Here is a 22,125-nt window from a genome sequence, read left to right on the forward strand (position 1 = left end):
AGGAAGGATTAGCACATCACTGGGATGTATCCCCCCTTAACATTGGGCTTAACACACTGCCCCCACATCCCTAACCCCATAGGAAGGATTGGCACATATCACTGGGGTGTACCCCCCCTTAACATTGGGCTTAACACACTGCCCCCGCACCCTTAACCCCATAGGAAGGATTGGCACATATCACTGGGGTGTATCCCCCTTAACATTGGGCTTAACACACTGCCCCCACATCCCCAACCCCATAGGAAGGATTGACACATAACACTGGGGTGTATCCCCCCTTAACATTGGACTTAACACACTGCCTCCACATCCTTAACCCCATAGGAAGCATTGATACATATCACTGGGGTGTACCCCCTTTAACATTGGGCTTAACACACTGCCCCCCACATCCTTAACCCCATAGGAAGGATTGATACATATCACTGGGGTGTATCCCCCTTAACATTGGGCTTAACACACTGCCCCCACATCCTTAACCCCATAGGAAGGATTGACACATATCACTGTGGTGTACCCCCCTTAACATTGGGATTAACACACTGCCCCCACATCCTTAACCACATAGAAAGGATTGACACATATCACTGGGGTGTACCCCCCTTAACATTGGGATTAACACACTGCCCCGACAACCTTAACCCCTTAGGAAGGATTGATACATATCACTGGGGTGTACCCCCCTTAACATTGGGATTAACACACTGCCCGACATCCTTAACCCCATAGGAAGCATTGATACATATCACTGGGGTGTACCCCCCTTAACATTGGGATTAACACACTGCCCCCACATTCTTAACCCCATAGGAAGGATTGACACATATCACTGGGGTGTACCCCCCTTAACATTGGGATTAACACACTACCCCGACAACCTTAACCCTTTAGGAAGGATGGTCAAAAACACAATCCCAAATATGGATCAAAATACTAATATCAATACATAAAAATGTCACTCTGCACATGACTTTAGCATCCAACCTCTAATTATATTACATCTCTAAAATCAAGCATGGCTTTAAAACTTCAGGCCACTACACACAAGCAAAATATGGTAAGCAAAATGTCATGTTAAAATAGCATTAGAGTGTACCTCCCATGCGTAACATACATGCCACGACTCAACGACTTTAAAACATGCCAGTAACGACATAACATTTCTCAATTCAATACAGCATTAAAAATTAATTTCAGCAGCGGCAAGCATTGTCAGCATAAACATAACATTACTCAATTCAACCCAATGCATCTTTGAAATAGAGGATAGAAGTATAGAAAAATACACTCAAGCAATGTATGGTACTGAGTAAAATGCACATGACAGTACATCTAAAGTTAAATTATTCCCTGGAAAATATTCAAATAATCCACACTGGTGAGCGACTTCTCACCTGAATACATTGCCACTCTGCGTTTCATTCCATTTAAATGCACGCACAGTTCTTTATCCTCATACGGAAAATTGGCACACATGTTCTCCACTACACATGAGCTGTTTCCATGTACCAGGTCAGCGCTGTGGTCTTCCTCTCAGAAGGTTTCCTGGAAACAGATCAGGTTCCCAATGATCTCTCTTGTAGTATAGGGGGCGGGGAAACTCAGCAACGCAGTCAACAGGCAGACTGTAACTGTTACTCACAATGTGTGCCCTTAAGCACATCACTGCGCAGGTTCACTGATCACTCTTCAGATCGTGTTTAAATGCTGAAACCAGTTGTTCCTCCAACTGAGTTTCCACTAGGTTGCCAAATGTTCAGTGCCACACATTTTTAACTCTGTACACACGCAGTTCAGCAGACCATTTTCTCAATACACCCAGTCCATACAAGCAGGTAAAACAGGTCTGGCTCCTTGCACTGCTGTGCAGACCTTCTTCTGAATCTGCAGGCCACTACACTGTTTGCTGCGCACCTAGTAGATTTAACAGCTTGCCTTGAAGTGAAACAGGTCACACGCCCTCTAACCTCTGTTGAGTACAGGCTGTCTGGTGGAGAAGACACTGGTGGGGTTTTTCTACACTTAAATTTTCATTTTCTTTAGCTTCATATTTTTCTCTTAGATTTTCAATCTCTCTTCTCTTAGTTTTCCTCTGTAGTCTGGTTCCTCCTTAGATTTTCTGTAGGTTCAGTGTCTTTCTTTTTCCATGCATTAGTTCTTCCTTAAATCGTCGCCAGTGTTGTAATCAATGAGGGTTACTCGTGGGCTATAAAGGAGGTAGGTTTATTAGCTTAGTTGTAGGTCACAGATAAAGCCCACCAGGAGCAGCATCCGGCCGCTCAGCCCTTCTCACTCCAACTGGCCGCTCATCCCGTCAACATTCCAACCCTACAGTGGGGAGGATGCATAAGATAGAAAGAGGCCACATCAGTTAGGTTGAGGCTAAGCTCTTTAAAGGTGTCTGGGTGCCTAACCTGGGCTCATACTTTAGTCTAAGTGTTCTAAACACAGCTTGGGCTCTCGGTTTCATCATTTGTAACTGAACCGGGACTGCAGATTCGCATAGCACAGAGTTGTAATCACTATTTCTCTCCTAGGGGATTTCCATGTATAGTTATAAGCACTGAATAGTCCCGCCCACGTCCATGGACCCCGGAGCAGTTCTTTAATGTATCTTCTTAGGAGAGATGTTTGCCTTTCTTCAGGCCTGTAAAGACATTTAAAAAAGAGACCGATAACGCAGCCTATATATCTAGACTACAGTGGCCCAATTTTTCATCATGAATTCAAAAAAGGGCCAATACATTACAAATGAGCCTAATTTAGGATGTTTTGCAGTATAAATCTCCTTCACATATCCCTTTTTATGATAGAGATGAGGGAGAGGAGGGCAGAGTAGCCTCATAGGCTGCCATTATATGTCTAAAATAGACATTGTGCCTTCAAGAACCACGAATATCCCATCATGCCTAGCAGGTGGCAGTTGCTTCATTTTTTTTTTTCTGGCTCCTGCTTACAGGACCCTGAAGCATTGAGCTTGACTTTTTGTAGTTTTTTTTCTCCTCAAAACGTTTTTGTCAGAAATTGGTGACAACACCTTTACTCAACATCATTTAACTTCTCCTGACTTTTTCTGTTTGTTTTCTGTCAAAAAATGAGACATTTTATCAAATATGCCTTCTTTGTTTGATAAGTGTCCTCACTGTGGCAGGAAAAAGGCCAAGACAGACCCTCATGAGGTCTGTCTCATATGCTTACCTTCATCACATCCTCCTGACACCTGTGACATCTGCAGGAAGTTATCCTGGCGCACTCTGCATGATAAAGAGACGATTTGCGTTCAAGGAAGAGAAGTGGGACATTGGCAGCCAACACAGACTACCAGTGGGACCTCAAAGCAAGGCGAAGGTCACTCTTCCACCAGGGCTCTTCCCTCAAGTTCCAGTAGACGTGTAAGGTCCAGGAAGCATGTTTCCAGTCAAAGAAAACGTCAGTCCCAGTCAATATCAAGAGGATCGATATCGAGAGGAGGTACGTTGCCGACATGTTTGCCGTGAAGAGCTGGCTCACCATCGAGGAAACGATGACGCTTGTCGTCAACGTGACATCAGTCAACGTCGGGGAGGATTACACCCTGTGGGTACATCGACATCGTACATCGCAGAGAAGTGCCTCGTCATTGGGAAGTACTGGTTAGCCGTCGAGATGCGATGGACAGTCGACATCTAGGGCTAAACATCGATGGGAAAGATCAACGCCAAGGAGTCTGTAGACGTTGATGAGGGAAAGGAGAAAGCGAATAAGAATTTATTCTTCATCAGAGTCTTCACCTTCTCTATTTGTGTTTCCATCACCTCCTCCACTTTCACCTCCTCCTCCGACACCACCACATCTATCAAGGTGCTTCCTCTTTTTTCCGCATCTCCTCCGGTACCTTCTCCTTCAGGATCCAGAAGCACTCCAGCTCCTAGGCCTTGAACAAGCTCCCGTTCACACCATCACTCTCATCATGGACACCAGACACCCAGGCGCTCTTCCACTGCGAGACATCATCATCATCACAGGTCTAACGATAGGTCAAGGTTCCGCTACTTTCGTCGACATGTTGATCATTCCTCATCATCTTCAAGAGATTATTCCCCAACCTTATCAGCCTCACCACCACCTTGAGAATCTCCAGTTGACAGCATTGCTTCCTTTCAACCGGTGTTAGTCTGAGGGGCTGCAAAATTCGATACACTGATGTCGGTGTCCACATCGATAATCTTTGAGATGCTAAATCAGCATACAGCTTCCAGACTGTTACTTCCACTGGTCCTGGGTCTCCTCCAACCGGCCATGGGCTTGGTTCTAACTCCAGGAATGGCTAAGTCTGCTCCATCCAGGCTTCAAAAGAAATATCGACCTCCGGATCACGACCGATTATTTCTTCGCAGTGGTCCTCCACCCGACTGTAGTAATTTTGGCTGCTAAAAAAGTCCATTCCACCTCTCCATTACCCTCTTCACCTCCACATAAGGAGAATGAAAAATTGGACTCAGCAGGCCCCAAAGTCTGCAGTACATCGACCTAATCTATGAAGGCAGCCGATCCTACGGCCCTCTTGGGCAGATATACAGTTTGCTGACCACCTGCCTAAGGACGAAAGAGAAGACTTCTTAGAGATCGTCCACGAAGGGGCAATGGTCTCCAATAAGAATATAAATGCAGTTTATAAGTCCCTCCTTGCCACACATGGCTAGTGTTATAGAGTCACCTTGTGAAGGCATGCTTGGTTCCGACTAATGTCTTAAAAACCGGAAGCCCAACACTGCATCAAAAATTTGCCATTCTCAGATTCCACAGTATTTGGCAGCCATGTTGGCGACGAGATGGCAAGAATTAAAACTGAGATGGACACATTAAAGGCTGTGTGACTGGAGAAATCCAGAGAACATCGCAAATCGTTATGACCTTACCAACTTCAGTTTTACTCACAGAGGGTTCAAACCCCTCAGTGGCGTCTGAGTAGATCTCAACAACACTAGAGATCCTACCATCCACAGCGCAAGGGGGCACTCTGCCCAACAACCCACCCAAGTAGGTTAACAAACATCAGCCACAAAACCTTGCGTCCCCCTCTTCCGTTATCCACTCCGGTAGGGGGAAGCACTACACATAATCTGGAAGAGTGACATTGCATCACAACAGACGCCGGGGAATTGAATATTGTGCAGGGTGGATACTGTCTCAGGTTTACCAAAGCCAAACACTTCCCATCTAGATTTATTCAGGGAGGAAGTCAACATCTTGTTACAAAAGGCGATGGAACCCATTCCCAACAGTCAACGAGGGAAGGGCATTTACTCCATGTATTTCCTTGTACCAAAGAAAGACTAGCACAAATTCATACCCGGCCTCTATCTAAAAGTCACCAACAAGTGGATTCGGAATGAGAAGTTGATGTTGGCTTTACATCAGATATATCCCCAACTTCATCAGGGGGATTGGCCTTGCTCCATCGACCTTCACAATGCATACTTCCATATTCCCATCGCCAGGAAGCATCAACATTTCTCAGATTTCTTCTGGGGCACAACCACTACCAGGACACACTACTACCATTTGGTCTCAAGTCAGCATCCACAACATTCTCCAATCCATGGCTGTAGTGGCAGTCCATCTAAGAAAACACTGAATCCTTGTCTTCCCACTATCTAGACGACTGACTCATAAAGGCGTACCTTTCACAAAGCCCAACTGCATTTCAACTGGACTTGCCAGCTCCTTCATCGGTTTGGTCTTCACATCCATGTCAACAAGTCACCAGTCCAGACGTTACATTACTTAAGGGCCTCCATAGACACCATTCATGCAAAGGTGTATCCTTCGTGGGACCGACACTTATTGATCCTTCACAAATGTCAAGCTCTCAGGAGGGTGTCTCATCCAACTGCAAGAGCAGTCTCATCTCTTCTCGGCTCAATGGCCTCCTGGAACTTCCTCACTCCCATTGCTCGCCCTCCCATGCGACCTCTCCAGGGGTGCCTAGAGGACCAGTGGGGCCAGCTCACGGGTGACTGGGAGGACAAGATCACACTCTTCTTTCATGCGATACGATCCCTCAAGTGATGGTGTTCTCCAAGCAAACTCCTTCAAGGGATGCCATTCCACCAACAGGTCCCTTCTCAAACTATTGTGACAGATGCATTGTTGCTTAGAAAGCTCACATGGGTCATCTCCAGATTCAATGCTCATAGTCGCAGAGAGCTAACATACCATATCAATCGCCCCGGTCTCCGCGCAGTTCATATAGCACTCAAGGCCTCTGACCCATAATTCACCACCAACACCCTTGTTCAGACAGACAGTACAACCACCTTGTACTACCTGAACAACTAAGGGGGTACCAGGTCCAGAGCCTTTTCACTAGAGGCCCGGCCAATTTGGAAATGGCTTTTGGCCAGGAACTTGAGGGTAAAAGCAACTCACCTCCCAGGAGTACAGAATGTGCAAGCAGACGCTCTCAGCAGAGCTCTCGATGAAAATCATGAATGGGTCTTGCACAAAGACGTCATTCAAAGCATCTTCCGCTTGTGGGGCACCCCTTCTATCGAACTTTTCAACACAGCGGAAAACAAAATACAGTGGCTTCGCCTCCAGGTATTACCATTCAGAGTCACTGGAAAATGCCCTGTGGATCGACTGGTCGGGTAAATATCTCTGCGCCTTTCCACCGATTTCCCCTGATCCTGTCAGTCCTGATCAAGTTGTTCCACTCCAAAACCATGATGATTCTAATTTCTCCAGAGTGGCCACAGCAATGGTGGTTCCCGGACCTTCACCATTCACAGCACGCACATCTCAAGCTGCCCTGCAGGCCAGACCTAATGACGAAATTGGGAGAACAGATGGTACACCCCAATCTCTCTTTCATGAATTTGGCGGCATGGCTCCTGAGATAGTGCAGTAAGGACACATAAACTTGCCACACAACTGCATGGAAATCCTCTAGGAGGCTAAGTGGCCTTCCGCTCTCTCTGCTTAAGCCTTCATATGGAAGAGATTTTGCACCTGGTGTTCCTCTAAGAACGTGTGCCTGACGACTTGCCAAGACGATGTGATTCTACCTTACCTTCGACACTTGGCTAGAGCTGGCTTGCAATTCTTTTCCATTAAGGTTCTTTTGGCAGCTCTTAATGCCTACAGGAAATGTCCATCACAAACATCTTTTTTCCAAATCCCGGTCATGAAGGATTTCTTAGAGGGGTTGAAGAAGGTTTTCCCTCCTATTAGGCGTCCTTCGTCACCCTGGGAACTCAGTATAGTTCTTTCTCGTCTTATGCAGGCTCCCTTTGAACCCATCCACAAAGCTTCCTTACAACACCTTACATGGACAACAGCTTTCCTGGTAGCGAAAACATCAGCTCGCCAGGTGAGCGAGATACAAGCACTATGCTCTCATGAACCATACACTGTCTTTCATTCTAGGAAAGAACTCACCCAAAATTCCTTCCCAAAGTGGTATCAGACTTCCACTGCGAACCAGGCTATCTCATTGCCCACATTCTTTCAGAAACTCTCTACTCCAGCAGAAAGATCTCTCCATTCACTGGATGTTAGGAGGGTTGTGAAGTTTTATCTCAATAAGGCAGGGGATATCCAACAAACTGACCAATGGTTTATTAACTATGGTCCTGTCCGCACAGGATTAGTCACCTCCAAGCAATCCATCTCTATTTGGATAATTTCATGTGTTTTATTGTGCTACCAAAAAGCTCATAAATCTCTCCCAGCTAAACCTAAAGCGCACTCTACTAGGGGGAAAGCGGCGTTGCTGCTTTACTATGCAATATCCCGTCTCTGAAATCAGTAATACTTTTACCAAGCTCTACTGCCGAGACTCTGATGCCAGAGCAGATCTGTTTGCTTAAACCGTGTAAGTGACCCTCTGTCTTCTCCACGGCTCTCAGTGGGACGGGCTTGCTACTCTCTTCAGTGATTAGGACTCTACCTGGAAATCCCCCACGAGAGAAGGAATAGTTTCTTACCTGTAACTCCTGTCCTCTCCTTGGGGAATTTCCATGCTAAGTCATAAGCAACTCTCCCTCCTCCCCGGTGGAATGGACAGGGGTATCCTTGCAATCTTTATATGCCCCATATCACCTTAAAAAAGAATGAAGCGACTGCCGCCTGCTGGGCATGATGGGATACTGGTGGTCCCTAGATTCTTAAAGGCACAGTCTCTATTTTATAAAGGCAGCCTAGGAGGCCACTCTGCCCTGCTCTCCCTCATCACTGTCATAAAAAGGGATTTGTGAAGGAGATTTATACTGTTTGCAAAACATCTTAAATTATACTCATTTGTAATGTATTGGCCCTTCTTTGACTTCATGATGAAGAACTGGGCCATTGTAGCCTAGATATGTAGGCTGCATTATCGGTCTCTTTCTTGAGCGTCTTTACAGGCCTTCCTGAAGAAAGGTGAAAACCTCCACTTGAGAAGACATATTCAAGAACTGCTCCAGGGTCCTCACTCGTAGGCGGGGCTATTCAGTGCTTATGACATCATGGAAATTACCCTACGAGACAACAGGAGTTACAGGTAAGAAACTATTCCTTGCTGTTAATTATAAATGAAGTGTTTCTGCCTCATCTCTCAATGGTGTTCCCTGGTCCCCTCCATGTGGGATGTACGCGCCATATCCCCATATGGACTTTGGAGTTTTTAATTATTTTGTTTATGCCATCTTTCAAGAATCTGCTGTGCCGTGATGGCCAACCGAGCAACAATTCTAATCCTTTTAGCTAATTATATTAATGTGCCCTCTGCCCAAGTATTTGCAGAGGTTCAAGAACTTTATAGGACCCTGAAAGGTTGAGCCATAAGGGTTTTTTGTGGCTTCCTAGCCATGTTTTAATTTTTGATTCTAGTGTTGATCCTCTAAGCAGTTTGACAGTCACACTATCCACATAACTTCTAATTCTCTTAATATTCAAGAAACTGTTTTACTAGTTTATATTAGAGCATGAGAGTATTTCAAGATGGAGCAAGGCCTTCCTTTTTAGCATGTTTGGGTTAAATCCTTCCAGTTGGTCTTGCAGCTCCCTTAAGCAGAAATGGGAAGCGTGGATTATGGGGATAGCACCCTGCAAGCTCCCTCTAGCCAGTCTGCATGAAACATAACAGAAAAATGCACCAAACTCTCCATTTGAGACATTCTGGGCATATTTTTTACAGATTGATCTAAATGTGTAGTTGGAAATAACATTATGTGTGAACTAGGCATGTCACACGGTGTCTCAGTCTCCTACTGAGCAATCGGCACATGCGATTATGTGGGCATGCACGTGTCCATGCAATCTATTGAATACCTGCATTTGTTTAACCCTTGTTATGACCTCACAAACACTGATTTCCACTTCAGCCCCATGGAGGCTGTCTTCACAACATACTTACGTGGACTTTTTTCACAGAAGATCATTTCCTTAAACCTGGTAATGTTTTGAGGAAGAAAGAGGAGTTGGATCGCGGTACGGTGGCTCAGCGTGGTGCACGAGCGCGAAGCAGATGTGACCGCATTTTAGGTAAGGTTTGCTTGCTTATAATTTTAAGTAGTATCTTTCTAGACATGTTTACATGCCCAGTCAAGTTACAATAGTCTATTCATTTCTGTGGCTACTATCTGAAATAAAAATACAACTCACACTGTCAGTTAAACTGAGAGAAACAATTGCATTTTTGGTATTTAAGTTGAACACTATTGATGCACGGGTTGACTTCTTTGAAAATGCCTGCAGTGCACCAAACCAAGAGTTCAATGGACGCTGGAAATACGGACCCAACATCTGTCATTATTCCATTCAATTTAAGATGATTGAATGTATCCTCTATTGACCCTGCAGTAAGCAATCATGTAGCTTAGATGTTGCTCTGATGTCACTCACTTTGAAGCTTACAGTAGTTTGGGCGAACAAAACAATTTCAAGCCAAACGACTCAACCAAGAGGCCAGAAGGGGATAGGTACGAGTTAAAGAGGACTTGAGAAAGGGCAGAACCCCGAGGAACACCACAGGAGCACTGGCTTAGGAGGACTAGTGAGGCATACATCTTACATGGAAGGCTCTCTTTGTCACAATGTTGTGAAACTACTTCAGAGGTACGCCTGGGATCCCAGCATCTTCAAGTCTCATGAGAAGAATTTTGTGATCCACTGTATTAAATGCCACAGTTGGGTCTAATAAGAATAATGCGGTTCACAAATCTGAATCTGCCTGTGTCATCGGCTCATCCAGCATTGAGATGATGATGAGCTCAGCGCTGTAGCCTTCCTGGAAGCCTGTCCATGCTGCGTGCAGCAAGTTATCAGTGGTCGTAGGCACAGGCAGCTGATGGAGACCTGCTCCCTGCAATACCTCACTTGGGAGACTGGTCTGTAGCTAGAGAGGGCCTCGGGATCAAGCTCTGTTGTTTATGATAATGGAGAGACCAAAGAAATCTGGAACGAAGCCTTCTTTCCTGGGTGCATTTACAATGACTCTTGCTCGTTTGGGCCAGCCGATAAGTATTCCTATACAAGCTGACAGGGAACACATCTGCTGGACAGCCGAGGCCCTGCCCACTTTCAGTACACAAAGATATTAAGAGATATTAAAGGACCCCACGAGAGACTGATAATGGTGACTTCATGCTGTTTTACAACAGGTGACAAGGAAGCTTGAATGTCTTATCTTCCGACATAAGAAGTCTGCATTCTGATTGCATTTCTCATTGGACCAAGGATCTTGTACATGTTCAGGAGCATTTTCTAGATTTTTCAACACTGAGCAGTGCCTGCCAAAGGGTAGGTGCTTTCAGGATTCTATCTGAGTGAAAGTTTGCCTTACCTGTTCTAATTGCTCGTTTATATCTCTTGTTGGCAGTCACCCATTCTGTTATTATTTTTATTCCTTCACCTAGTGAACATTGATTCCCCCCAGACACTTCTAGAACCATTGGCACTGGCAACTCTTCGCCTAGGAAATGTTGACAGCTTCAGGCCTTTTACAGCCATTGACACTTGTACCTCTTCATCTGTAGCACTGACTGCCTCCCCTTCACCTGGATAACATCGACTGCTCAGGATCTTCTGGAGGCACCGATACCTCTTCACCTGGTTAATGTTGACTACCTCAGGTCTTCCACAGCCTTTAACCCTGGTACCTCTGAACCTGTTTATCACTCACTGCCCTAGGATTTCTATATCTGTTCCCACTGGCGCCTGCTCACCTACTTAATACCTTCTAAAACCCTTGGCACTGGTACCTCTTCTCCTGGGTAATACCAACTTTTCCGATCCTTCTTTAACCCTTGGCACTGTACTTTTTCATTTGGGTAACAATGACTGCCCCGGATCTTATAGAACTATTGGCACCAATGCTTCTTCACCTGGTGAGCATGCTTGAGAACGTCTACAGCCATTAGCGCCAAGATATCTTCATCTGATTAACATCGATTGCTCCAAGCCACCTATAGCTGTTGGCACCAGTAGCTGTTCACCTGATTAACATCGACTGTCTTAGTTCTTTGCCTTTCTCCAGATCTTTTAAAGCCATTGGCACTGATATCTCTTCATTTAGTAACTACTGACCACAACGTCTACAATCATTGTACCAGTACATCTTCACCGGGTTAAAGACAACTTCTTTAGCCCTTCTCCGGCTATTGGAAAAAAATACCTCTGGAGCTGGTTAACGTCAACTGCTCTAGACCTTCTAGATCTGTTGACACTGGTAGTTGTTACTCGGCTTACATCGACTACCCAAGGCCTTCTAGAACCACTGGTACCTCTTCACCTGGTTAACACTGGCTACCCTAGACTTTCTAGATCCATTGACTCTGGTAGTCGTTACTCGGCTTACATCGACTTCCCCAGGTCTTCTAGATCCATGGACATCAGTAGTTGTTGCTTGGATTACATCGACTACCCCAGACCTTCTGGAACCACTGACAGTGGTACCGCTTTACCTAGTTAACACTGACTACCTCAGACCTTCAGCCATTTACATTGGCTCTGCCCGTTCTATCCTTGTCCCTCTGTTGACGTTAGTTTGTTGAAAGCACTGCAGTGGACAGTCTATAGGGTAAGTTTGAGCAAGCTTAGACTCCTGTAGAAAACTGTGTCTGGACTGAGAGCGCGATTGTTTGCAGGAAACTGCAGATTAACCGATTAATGAAAGTGAAGAACCCATGAAGCGAAATCATTTAGTGCATTTGAATGAACTAAGATGGATGAAGAGATGAGCCTGTCTCGTCCAATTTTAAGCCTGAGAGACCGTCTGCGTCTTCCTCCTGAGGCGGGTGCATGAGCAATGCTAAACTCACTGGAGTGCGACACACAAATGTAAGAGATTGACTCCCGAGAGTGGCCTCTGCAACAATACAGGTCCCTTTCTGTGAGTTACCTCTGGAAAGAGGAGCAGAAACAGAAGGAGCAATGAAGACGCTGATGGAAGGAAGTACACGAGAAGAAAGGAATAGAGAAACAGGGGACTGAAGGCATGGAAGCAGTGGAGGAGATGAATGTGAGGAAGAAAGTGATGAGAACTAGGAATGAAGTCATGGAAGGAAGGAGCGATACAGAGCTGAGGGAGGAAGGAAGGTTCTAAAAGCATTAATGAAGGTATGGGCGTAATGGAGGAGAAGAAAGTGAGGTAGGAAGGAATAGAAGAGACGGAGGAATGAAGGCATGGTGGGAAGAAGGAGGAGGTAGTAAAGAAAGGGTCAAGGAAGGAATTAAGGTATGGAAGGAAGAAGGTGAGGAGGGAAGGGACATGAAGAAAGAATGAAGGTATGGAAGGAAGGAAGAAAAGGGAAGGAGCTGAGGAAAAAAGGGACACAAAAGGAATGAAGGCGTGGAAGGAAGGAGATAAGGCGAAAAAGGGGCGAGAAGGAGGAAGTAAGGCGTGGAAGGAGTGAAGGAGAAGGAAGGGATGAGAACTAGGAATGAAGGCATTGAAGGAGGTTAGAAAAAAATGGAGCCGAGGCAGCAAGCAGGAATGAAGGCATGGACGTACAGGAGGAGAAGGAAGAAAGGAATGGACAAGAAGGAGAAATTAAGACATGGAAGGAGAGAGGGAGGCAAGGAGGAAAGGGACGAGAAGGAGAAGTAGATGTGAATTGTTGAGAAGGAGGAATGGAAGGAAGGAAAGAAGGAATGAAGAGAGGGAATTGAGGAATAAAGGGACACAAAGGAGAAAAGAGGGCATTCAAGGAAGTAGGGAGGTAAGGAGGAAAGGCACAAGACGGAGTGGAGGAGTAGAAAGTGAGGAAGAAATGAGTGGACAAGAAAGGAATGAAGGTAAGAAAAGAAGTAAGGCAAGAAAAGGAGCTGAGGAAGGAAGGGACGAGAAGCAGGAATGAAGAAATGGACGTACAGGAGGAGAAGAAGGTGAAGAAGGGAGGGACGAGAAGCAGGAATGAAGGAATGGACGTACAGGAGGAGAAGAAGGTGAGGAGGGGAGGGATGAGACGCAGGAATAAAGGTATGGACGCACAGGAGGAGAAAGTGAGGAAGGAAGGGTCGAGAAGCAGGAATGAAGGCATGGATGTACTGGAGGAAAAGGTGAGGAAGGGAAGGAAGAGAAGCAGGAATGAAGGCATGGATGTACTGGAGGAGAAGGTGATGAACGGAGGGACGAGAAGCAGGAGTGAAGCATGGACGTACAGGAGGCGAAGAAGGTGAAGAAGGGAGGAACGAGAAGCAGGAATGAAGAAATGGCCGTACAGGAGGAGAGGAAGGTGAGGAAGCGAGGGACAAGAAGCAGGAATGAAGGAATGGACGTACAGGTGGAGAAGAAGGTGAGGAGGGAGGGACGAGAAGCAGGAATGAAGGAATGGACGTACAGGAGGAGGAAGCGAGGGACGAGAAGCATGGATGAAGGAATGAGCTTGCAGGAATAGAAGAAGGTGAGGAAGGGAGGGACGAGATGCAGGAGTGAAGCATGGACGTACAGGAGGCGAAGAAGGTGAAGAAGGGAGGAACGAGAAGCAGGAATGAAGAAATGGCCGTACAGGAGGAGAGGAAGGTGAGGAAGCGAGGGACAAGAAGCAGGAATGAAGGAATGGACGTACAGGAGGAGAAGAAGGTGAGGAGGGAGGGACGAGAAGCAGGAATGAAGGAATGGACGTACAGGAGGAGAAAGGGAGGAAGGGAGGGACGAGAAGCAGGAATAAAGGAATGGACGGACAGGAGGAGAAGGGGGTGAGGAAGGGAGGGACAAGAAGCAGGAATGAAGGCACGGACGTACAGGAGGAGAAGGTGAGGAAAGGAGGGACGAGAAGCAGGAATGAAGGCTTGGATGTACTGGAGGAGAAGGTGAGGAAGGGAGGGACGAGAAGCAGGAATGAAGGCATGCACGTACAGGAGGAGAAGGTGAGGAAGGGAGGGACGAGAAGCAGGAATGAAGGCATGGACATCCAGGAGGAGAAGGTGAGGAAGGGAGGGACGAGAAGCAGGAATGAAGGCATGCACGTACAGGAGGAGAAGGTGAGGAAGGGAGGGACGAGAAGCAGGGGTGAAGCATGGACTTACAGGAGAAGAAGGTGAGAAAGGTAGGGACAAGAAGCAGGAATGAAGGCATGGACGTACAGGAGGAGAAGGTGAGGAAGGGAGGGACGAGAAGCAGGAGTGAAGCATGGATGTACAACAGGAGAAGGTGAGGAAGGGAGGAACGAGAAGCAGGAGTGAAGCATGGATGTACAGGAGGAGAAGGTGAGGAAGGGAGGGATGAGAAGCAGGAGTAAAGCATGGACGTATAGGAGGAAAAGGTGAGGAAGGGAGGGACAAGAAGCAGGAGTGAAGTATGGACTTACAGGAGGAGAAGGTAGTGAGGAAGGGAAGGACAAGAAGCAGGAATGAAGCATGGATGTACAGGAGGAGAAGGTGAGGAAGGGAGGGATGAGAAGCAGGAGTAAAGCATGGACGTATAGGAGGAAAAGGTGAGGACTGGAGGGGCGAGAAGCAGGAATGAAGGAATAGATGTACATGAGGAGAAGGTAAGGGAGGAACGAGAAGCAGGAGTGAAGCATGGATGTACAGGAGGAGAAGGTGAGGAAGGGAGGGACGAGAAGCAGGAGTGAAGCATGGACGTACAGGAGGAGAAGGTGAGGAAGGGAGGGACAAGAAGCAGGAGTGAAGTATGGACTTACAGGAGGAGAAGGTAGTGAGGAAGGGAAGGACAAGAAGCAGGAATGAAGCATGGACGTACAGGAGGAGAAGGTGAGGAAGGGAGGGACGAGAAGCAGGAGTGAAGCATAGACGTTCAGGAGAAGGTGAGGTATTGAGGGACGAGAAGCAGGAATGAAGGAATAGACGTACAGGAGGAGAAGGTGAGGAAGGGAGGGATGAGACGCAGGAGTGAAGCATGGACGTACAGGAGGAAGAAGGTGAGGAAGGGAGGAACAAGAAGCATGAATGAAGGAATAGACGTACAGGAGGAGTAGAAGGTGAGGAAGGGAGGGACGTGAAGAAGGCATGGATTTACGGAGGGGAAGAAGGTGAGGAAGGGAGGGACGAGAAGCACGAATGAAGGAATGGACGTACAGGAGGAGAAGAAGTTGAGGAAGGGGGGATGAGACGCAGGAGTGAAGCATGGACTTACAGCAGGAGAAGGTGAGGAAGGGAACGACAAGAAGCAGGAATTAAGGATTGGGCATACAGGAGGAGAAGGAAGGGATAAGTAGGAGGAATGAAGGTATAAAAGGAAGTAAGGAAAGAAAAGGAGCCGAGGAAGGAAGGGACGAGAAGCAGAAATTAAGGAATGGACGTACGGGAGGAGGAGGTGGTAAGGAATGGAGGAATGAGAAGCAGGAATAAAAGCGTGGACGTACAGGAGGAGTAGAAGGTGAGGAAGGGAGGGACGAGAAGCAGGAATGAAGGAATGGACGTACAGGAGGAGAAGAAGGTGAGTAGGGAGGGAAGAGAAGCAGGAATGAAGGAATGGACTTACAGAGGAGAAGAAGGTGAGGAAGGGAGGAACGAGAAGCAGGAATGAAGGAATGGACGTACAGGAGGAGAAGAAGGTGAGGAAGGGAGGGATGAGAAGAAGGAATGAAGGAATGGACGTACAGGAGGTGAAGAAGGTGAGGAAGGGAGGGATGAGAAGCAGGAATGAAGGAATGGACGTACAGGAGGAGAAGGTGGGGAAGGGAGGGACGAGAAGCAGGAATTAAGGCATGGACTTATGGAGGAGAAGAAGGTGAGGAAGGGAGGGACGAGAAGCAGGAATGAAGGCATGGACATCCAGGAGGTGAAGAAGGGAGGGATGAGACGCAGGAGTGAAGCATGGACATACAGGAGGAGAAGAAGGTGAGGAAGAGAGGGTCAAGAAGCAGGAATGGACGTACAGGAGGCGAAGAAGGTGAGGAGGGAGGGACGAGAAGCAGGAATGGACGTACAGGAGGAGAAGAAGGTGAGGAAGGGAGGGATGAGAAGCAGGAATGAAGCATGGACGTACAGGAGGAGAAGGTGGGGAAGGGAGGGACGAGAAGCAGGAATGAAGGCATGACTTACGGAGGAGAAGAAGGTGAGGAAGGGAGGGACGAGAAGCAGGAATGAAGGCATGGACAGCCAGGAGGTGAAGAAGGGAGGGACGAGAAGCAGGAATGAAGGAATGGACATACAGGAGGAGAAGAAGGTGAGGAAGGGAGGGATGTGAAGAAGGTATGGACTTACGGATGAGAAGAAGGTGAGGAAGGGAGGGACGAGAAGCACGAATGAAGGAATGGACGTACAGGAGGAGAAGAAGGTGAGGAAGGGGGGATGAGACGCAGGAGTGAAGCATGGACTTACAGCAGGAGAAGGTGAGGAAGGGAACGACAAGAAGCAGGAATTAAGGATTGGGCATACAAGAGGAGAAGGAAGGGATAAGTAGGAGGAATGAAGGTATGAAAGGAAGTAAGGAAAGAAAAGTAGCTGAGGAAGGAAGGGACGAGAAGCAGAAATGAAGGAATGGACGTACGGGAGGAGGAGGTGGTAAGGAATGGAGGAATGAGAAGCTGGAATAAAAGCGTGGACGTACAGGAGGAAACGGTGGGGAAGGGAGGGACGAGAAGCAGGAATGAAGGCATGGACAGCCAGGAGATGAAGAAGGGAGGGACGAGAAGCAGGAATGAAGGAATGGACATACAGGAGGAGAAGAAGGTGAGGAAGGGAGGGATGAGACGCAGGAGTGAAGCATGGACATACAGGAGGAGAAGAAGGTGAGGAAGGGAGGGACGAGAAGCAGGAATGAAGGAATGGACGTACAGGAGGAGAAGAAGGTGAGGAGGGAGGGACGAGAAGCAGGAATGAAGGAATGGACGTACAGGAGGAGAAGAAGGTGAGGAGGGAGGGACGAGAAGCAGGAATGAAGGAATGGACGTACAGGAGGAGAAGAAGGTGAAGGGAGGGACGAGAAGCAGGAATGAAGCATGGACATACAGGAGAAGAAGGTGAGGAAGGGAGGGACGAGAAGCAGGAATGAAGGAATTGACCTACAGGAGGAGAAGGTGGTCAGGAAGGGAGGGATGAGAAGCAGGAATGAAGGCATGGACTTACGGAGGAGAAGAGGTGAGGAAGGGAGGGACGAGAAGCAGGAATGAAGGCATGTACATCCAGGAGGTGAAGAAGGGAGGGACGAGAAGCAGGAATGAAGGAATGGACATACAGGAGGAGAAGAAGGTGAAGGGAGGGATGAGATGCAGGAGTGAAGCATGGACATACAGGAGGAGAAGAAGGTGAGGAAGGGAGGGACGAGAAGCAGGAATGAAGGAATGGACGTACTGGAGGAGAAGAAGGTGAGGAGGGAGGGACAAGTGCAGGAATGAAGCATGGACTTACAGGAGAAGAAGAAGGTGAAGAAGGGAGGGACGAGAAGCAGGAATGAAGGAATGGACATACAGGAGGAGAAGAAGGTGAGGAAGGGAGGAACGAGACACAGGAGTGAAGCATGGACGTACAGGAGAAGAAGGTGAAGAAGGGAGGGACGAGAAGCAGGAATGAAGGAATGGACGTACAGGAGGAGAAGAAGGTGAAGAAGGGAGGGACGAGAAACAGGAATAAAGGAATGGACGTACAAGAGGAGAAGAAGGTGAGGCGGGGAGGGATGAGACAGAGGAATAAAGGTATGGACGTACAGGAGGAGAAAGTGAGGAAGGGAGGGACGAGAACCAGGAATAAAGGAATGGACAGACAGGAGGCGAAGGGGGTGAGGAAGGAAGGGACAAGAGGCAGGAATGAAGGCACGGACTTACAGGAGAAAGTGAGGAAGGGAGGGACGAAAAGCAGGAAGGAAGGCATGGATGTACAGGAGGAAAAGGTGAGGAAGGGAGGGACGAGAAGCAGGAGTGAAAGCATGGACGTACAGGAGGAGAAGGTGAGGAAGGGAGGGACGAAAAGCAGGAGTGAAGCATGGATGTACAGGAGAGGAAGGTGAGGAAGGGAAGTACGAGAAGCAGAAATGAAGGCATGGTCTTACAGGAGGAGAAGGTGAGGAACGGAGGGACGAGAAGCAGGAATGAAGGCATGGACTTACGGAGGGAAAAAAGGAGAGGAAGGGAGGGACGAGAAGCACAAATGAAGGAATGGACATACAGGAGGAGAAGAAGGTGAGGAAGGGAGGGATGAGACGCAGGAGTGAAGCATGGACTTACAGGAGGAGAAGGTGAGGAACGGAGGGACGAGAAGCAGGAGTGAAGCATGGATGTACAGGAGGAGAAGGTGAGGAAGGGAGGGACGAGAAGCAGGAATGAAGGCATGGATGTACAGTAGGAGAAGGTGAGGAAGGGAGGGACGAGAAGCAGGAGTGAAGCATGGATGTACAGGAGGAGAAGGTGAGGAAGGGAGGGACGAGATGCAGGAATGAAGCATGGACGTACAGGAGGAGAAGGTGAGGAAGGGAGGGACGAGAAGCAGGAATGAAGGCATGGACGTACAGGAGGAGAAGGTGAGGAAGGGAGGGACGAGAAGCAGGAGTGAAGCATGGACGTACAGGAGAAGAAGGTGAGGAAGGGAAGTACGAGAAGCAGGAATGAAGGCATGGACGTACAGTAGGAGAAGGTGATGAATGGAGGGACAAGAAGCAGGAATGAAGCAATGGACGTACAGGAGGAGAAGGTGAGGAATGGAGGGACGAGAAGCAGGAATGAAGGAATAGACGTACAGGTGGAGAAGGTGAGTTAGGGAGGGATGAGACGCAGGAGTGAAGCATGGACTTACGGAGGAGAAGAAGGAAGGTACGAGAAGCAGGGTGAAGCATGGACGTACAGGAGGAGAAGGTGAAGGGAGGGAGGAAAAGCAGGAGTGAAGCATGAACGTACAGGAGGAGAAGGTGAGGAAGGGAGGGACGAGAAGCAGGAGTGAAGCATGGACGTACAGGAGGAGAAGGTGAGGAAGGGAGGGACGAGAAGCAGGAGTGAAGCATGGACGTACAGGGGGAGAAGGTGAGGAAGGGAGGGATTAGACGCAGGAGTGAAGCATGGACTTACAGGAGGAGAAGGTGAGGAAGGGAGGGATGAGACGCAGGAGTGAAGCATGGACATACAGGAGAAGAAGAAGGGAGGGAGGAGAAGCAGGAACAAAGGTATAGACATACAGGAGGAGAAGGTAGTGAGGAAGGGAGGGAGGAGAAGGAGGAATGAAGCATGGACGTGCGGGGAAGAAGGTGAGGAAGGGAACGACGAGAAGCAGGAGTGAAGCATGAACGTACAGGGAAGAAGAAGGTGAGGAAGGGAGGGACGAGAAGCAGGATTGAAGGAATGGACGTACAGGAGGAGAAGGAGAGGGATGAGACGCAGGAGTGAAGCATGGACTTACAGGAGGAGAAGGTGAGGAAGGGAGGGACGAGAAGCAGGAGTGAAGCATGGACGTACAGGAGAAGAAGAAGATGAAGAAGGGAGGGAGGAGAAGCAGGAATAAAGGTATAGACGTACAGGAGGAGAAGGTAGTGAGGAATGGAGGGAGGGAGGGAGGAGAAGGAGGAATGAAGCATGGACGTATGGGGAAGAAGAAGGTGAGGAAGGGAGGGACAAGAAGCAGGAGTGAATCATGGACGTACAGGGAAGAAGAAGGTGAGGAAGGGAGGGGACGAGAAGCAGGAATGAAGCATGGACGTACAGGAGGAGAAGAAGGTGAAGAAGGGAGGGGGCGAAAAACAGGAATGAAGGAATGGACATACAGGAGGAAAAGTAGGTGAGGAATGGAGGGACGAGAAGCAGGAATGAAGGAATGGAAGTACAGGAGGAGAAGGTGAGGAAGGGAGGGACCAGAAGCAGGAGTGAAGCATGGACTTACAGGAGGAGAAGGTGAGGAAGAGAGGGACGAGAAACAGGAGTGAAGCATGGACTTACAGAAGGAGAAGGTGAAGAAGGGAGGGACGAGAAGCAGGAATGAAGGCATAGAAAACCAGGAATAGAAGGTGAGGAATGGAGGGACGAAAAGCAGGAGTGAAGCATGGATGTACAGGAGAGGAAGGTGAGGAAGGGAAGTACGAGAAGCAGGAATGAAGCATGGACGTACGGGGAAGAAGAAGGTGAGGAAGGGAAGGACTAGAAGCAGGAATGAAGCATGGACGTACAGGAGGAGAAGGTAGTGAGGAATGGAGGGAGGAGAAGCAGGAATGAAGGTATGGACAACCAGGAGGAGAACAAGCTGAGGAAGGGAGGGACGATTAGCAGAAACAAAGGCATGGACTTACAGGAGGAGAAGGTGAGGAAGGGAGGGACGAGAAGCAGGATGAAGCATGGACGTACAGGAGGAGAAGGTGAGGAAGGGAGGGATGAGAAGCAGGAGTGAAGCATGGACGTACAGGAGAAGAAGAAGTTGAAGAAGGGAGGGAGGAGAAGCAGGAATAAAGGTATAGACATACATGAGTAGAAGGTAGTGAGGAATGGAGGGAGGAGAAGCAGGAATGAAGCATGGACGTACGGGGAAGAAGGTGAGGAAGGGAGGGACGAGAAGCAGGAGTGAAGCATGGATATACGGGGAAGAAAAAGGTGAGGAAGGGAGGGGACGAGAAGCAGGAATGAAGCATCGACGTACAGGAGAGGAAGAAGGTGAAGAAAGGAAGGGACGAGAAGCAGGAGTGAAGCATGGACGTACAGGAGAAGAAGGTGAAGAAAGGAAGGGATGAGAAGCAGGAATGAAGCATGGATGTACAGGAGGAGAAGGTGAGGAAGGGGAGGGATGAGAAGCAGGAATGAAGCATGGACGTACAGGAGGAGAAGGTGATGAATGGAGGGACGAGAAGTAGGAGTGAAGTATGGACGTACAGGAGGAGAAGGTGAGGAATGGAGGGACAAGAAGCAGGAATGAAGGCATGAACATCCAGTAGGAGAAGGTGAGGAAGGGAGGGACGAGTTGCAGGAATGAAGCATGGACATACAGGAATAGAAGGTACTGGGGAATGGAGGGACGAGAAGCAGGAATGAAGGCATCAACATACAAGAGAAGAAGAAGGTGAAGAACGGAGGGACGAGAAGCAGGAGTGAAGCATGGACATACAGGAATAAAATGTAGTGGGGATTGGAGGGAGGAGAAGCAGGAGTGAAGGCATCGACATATGAGAGGAGAAGAAGGTGAGGAATTGAGGAACGAGAAGCAGGAATGAAGGCGTGGACGTACAGGAGGAGAAGGTAGGGAGTGATGGAGGGAGGAGAAGCAGGAGTGAAGCATGGACATCCAGGAGGTGAACAAGCTGAGGAGGGAAGGGACGAGAAGTAGAAACAAAGGCATGGACTTACAGGAGGAGAAGGTGAGGAAGGGAGGGACGAGAAGCAGGAATGAAGCATGGACGTACAGGAGGAGAAGAAGGTTAAGAAGGGAGGGAGGAGAAGCAGGAATAAAGGTATAGACGTACAGGGGGAGAAGGTACTGAGGAATGTAGGGAGGAGAAGCAGGAATAAAGGTATAGACGTACAGGGGGAGAAGGTACTGAGGGATGGAGGGACAAGAAGCAGGAATGAAGCATGGACTTACAGGCGGTGAAGAAGGTGAGAAAGGGAGCGACAAGAAGCAGGAGTGAAGGAATGGGCGTACAGGAGGAGAAGGAAGGGACGAAAAGGAGGAATGAAGTATGAAAGGAAGTAAGGAAAGAAAAGGAGCTGTTTTCTCTACTGCTTTACCCTTTTTTGCTCCTGTAAACTCCACAAAGAGCTGATCGTCCTCATGGTGTTCTTTGGTGTG

General features: G+C 48.1%; 1 protein-coding gene across 1 annotated transcript in view; it reads left to right on the top strand.

Annotated features, from left to right (window-relative positions):
* Positions 1–22,125, top strand: part of LOC138285943 (zinc finger protein Xfin-like) — a 664,541-nt gene that overhangs the window by 119,801 nt on the left and 522,615 nt on the right. Inside the window, exon 5 of the mRNA XM_069226463.1 lies at positions 9,400–9,510. Coding sequence (XP_069082564.1) covers positions 9,400–9,510 — 111 coding nt within the window. The remainder of the gene's footprint in view (positions 1–9,399; positions 9,511–22,125) is intronic.

The sequence above is a fragment of the Pleurodeles waltl genome, chromosome 3_1 (genome assembly GCF_031143425.1).
Source record: "Pleurodeles waltl isolate 20211129_DDA chromosome 3_1, aPleWal1.hap1.20221129, whole genome shotgun sequence".
Taxonomy (NCBI): Eukaryota; Metazoa; Chordata; class Amphibia; order Caudata; family Salamandridae; genus Pleurodeles; species Pleurodeles waltl.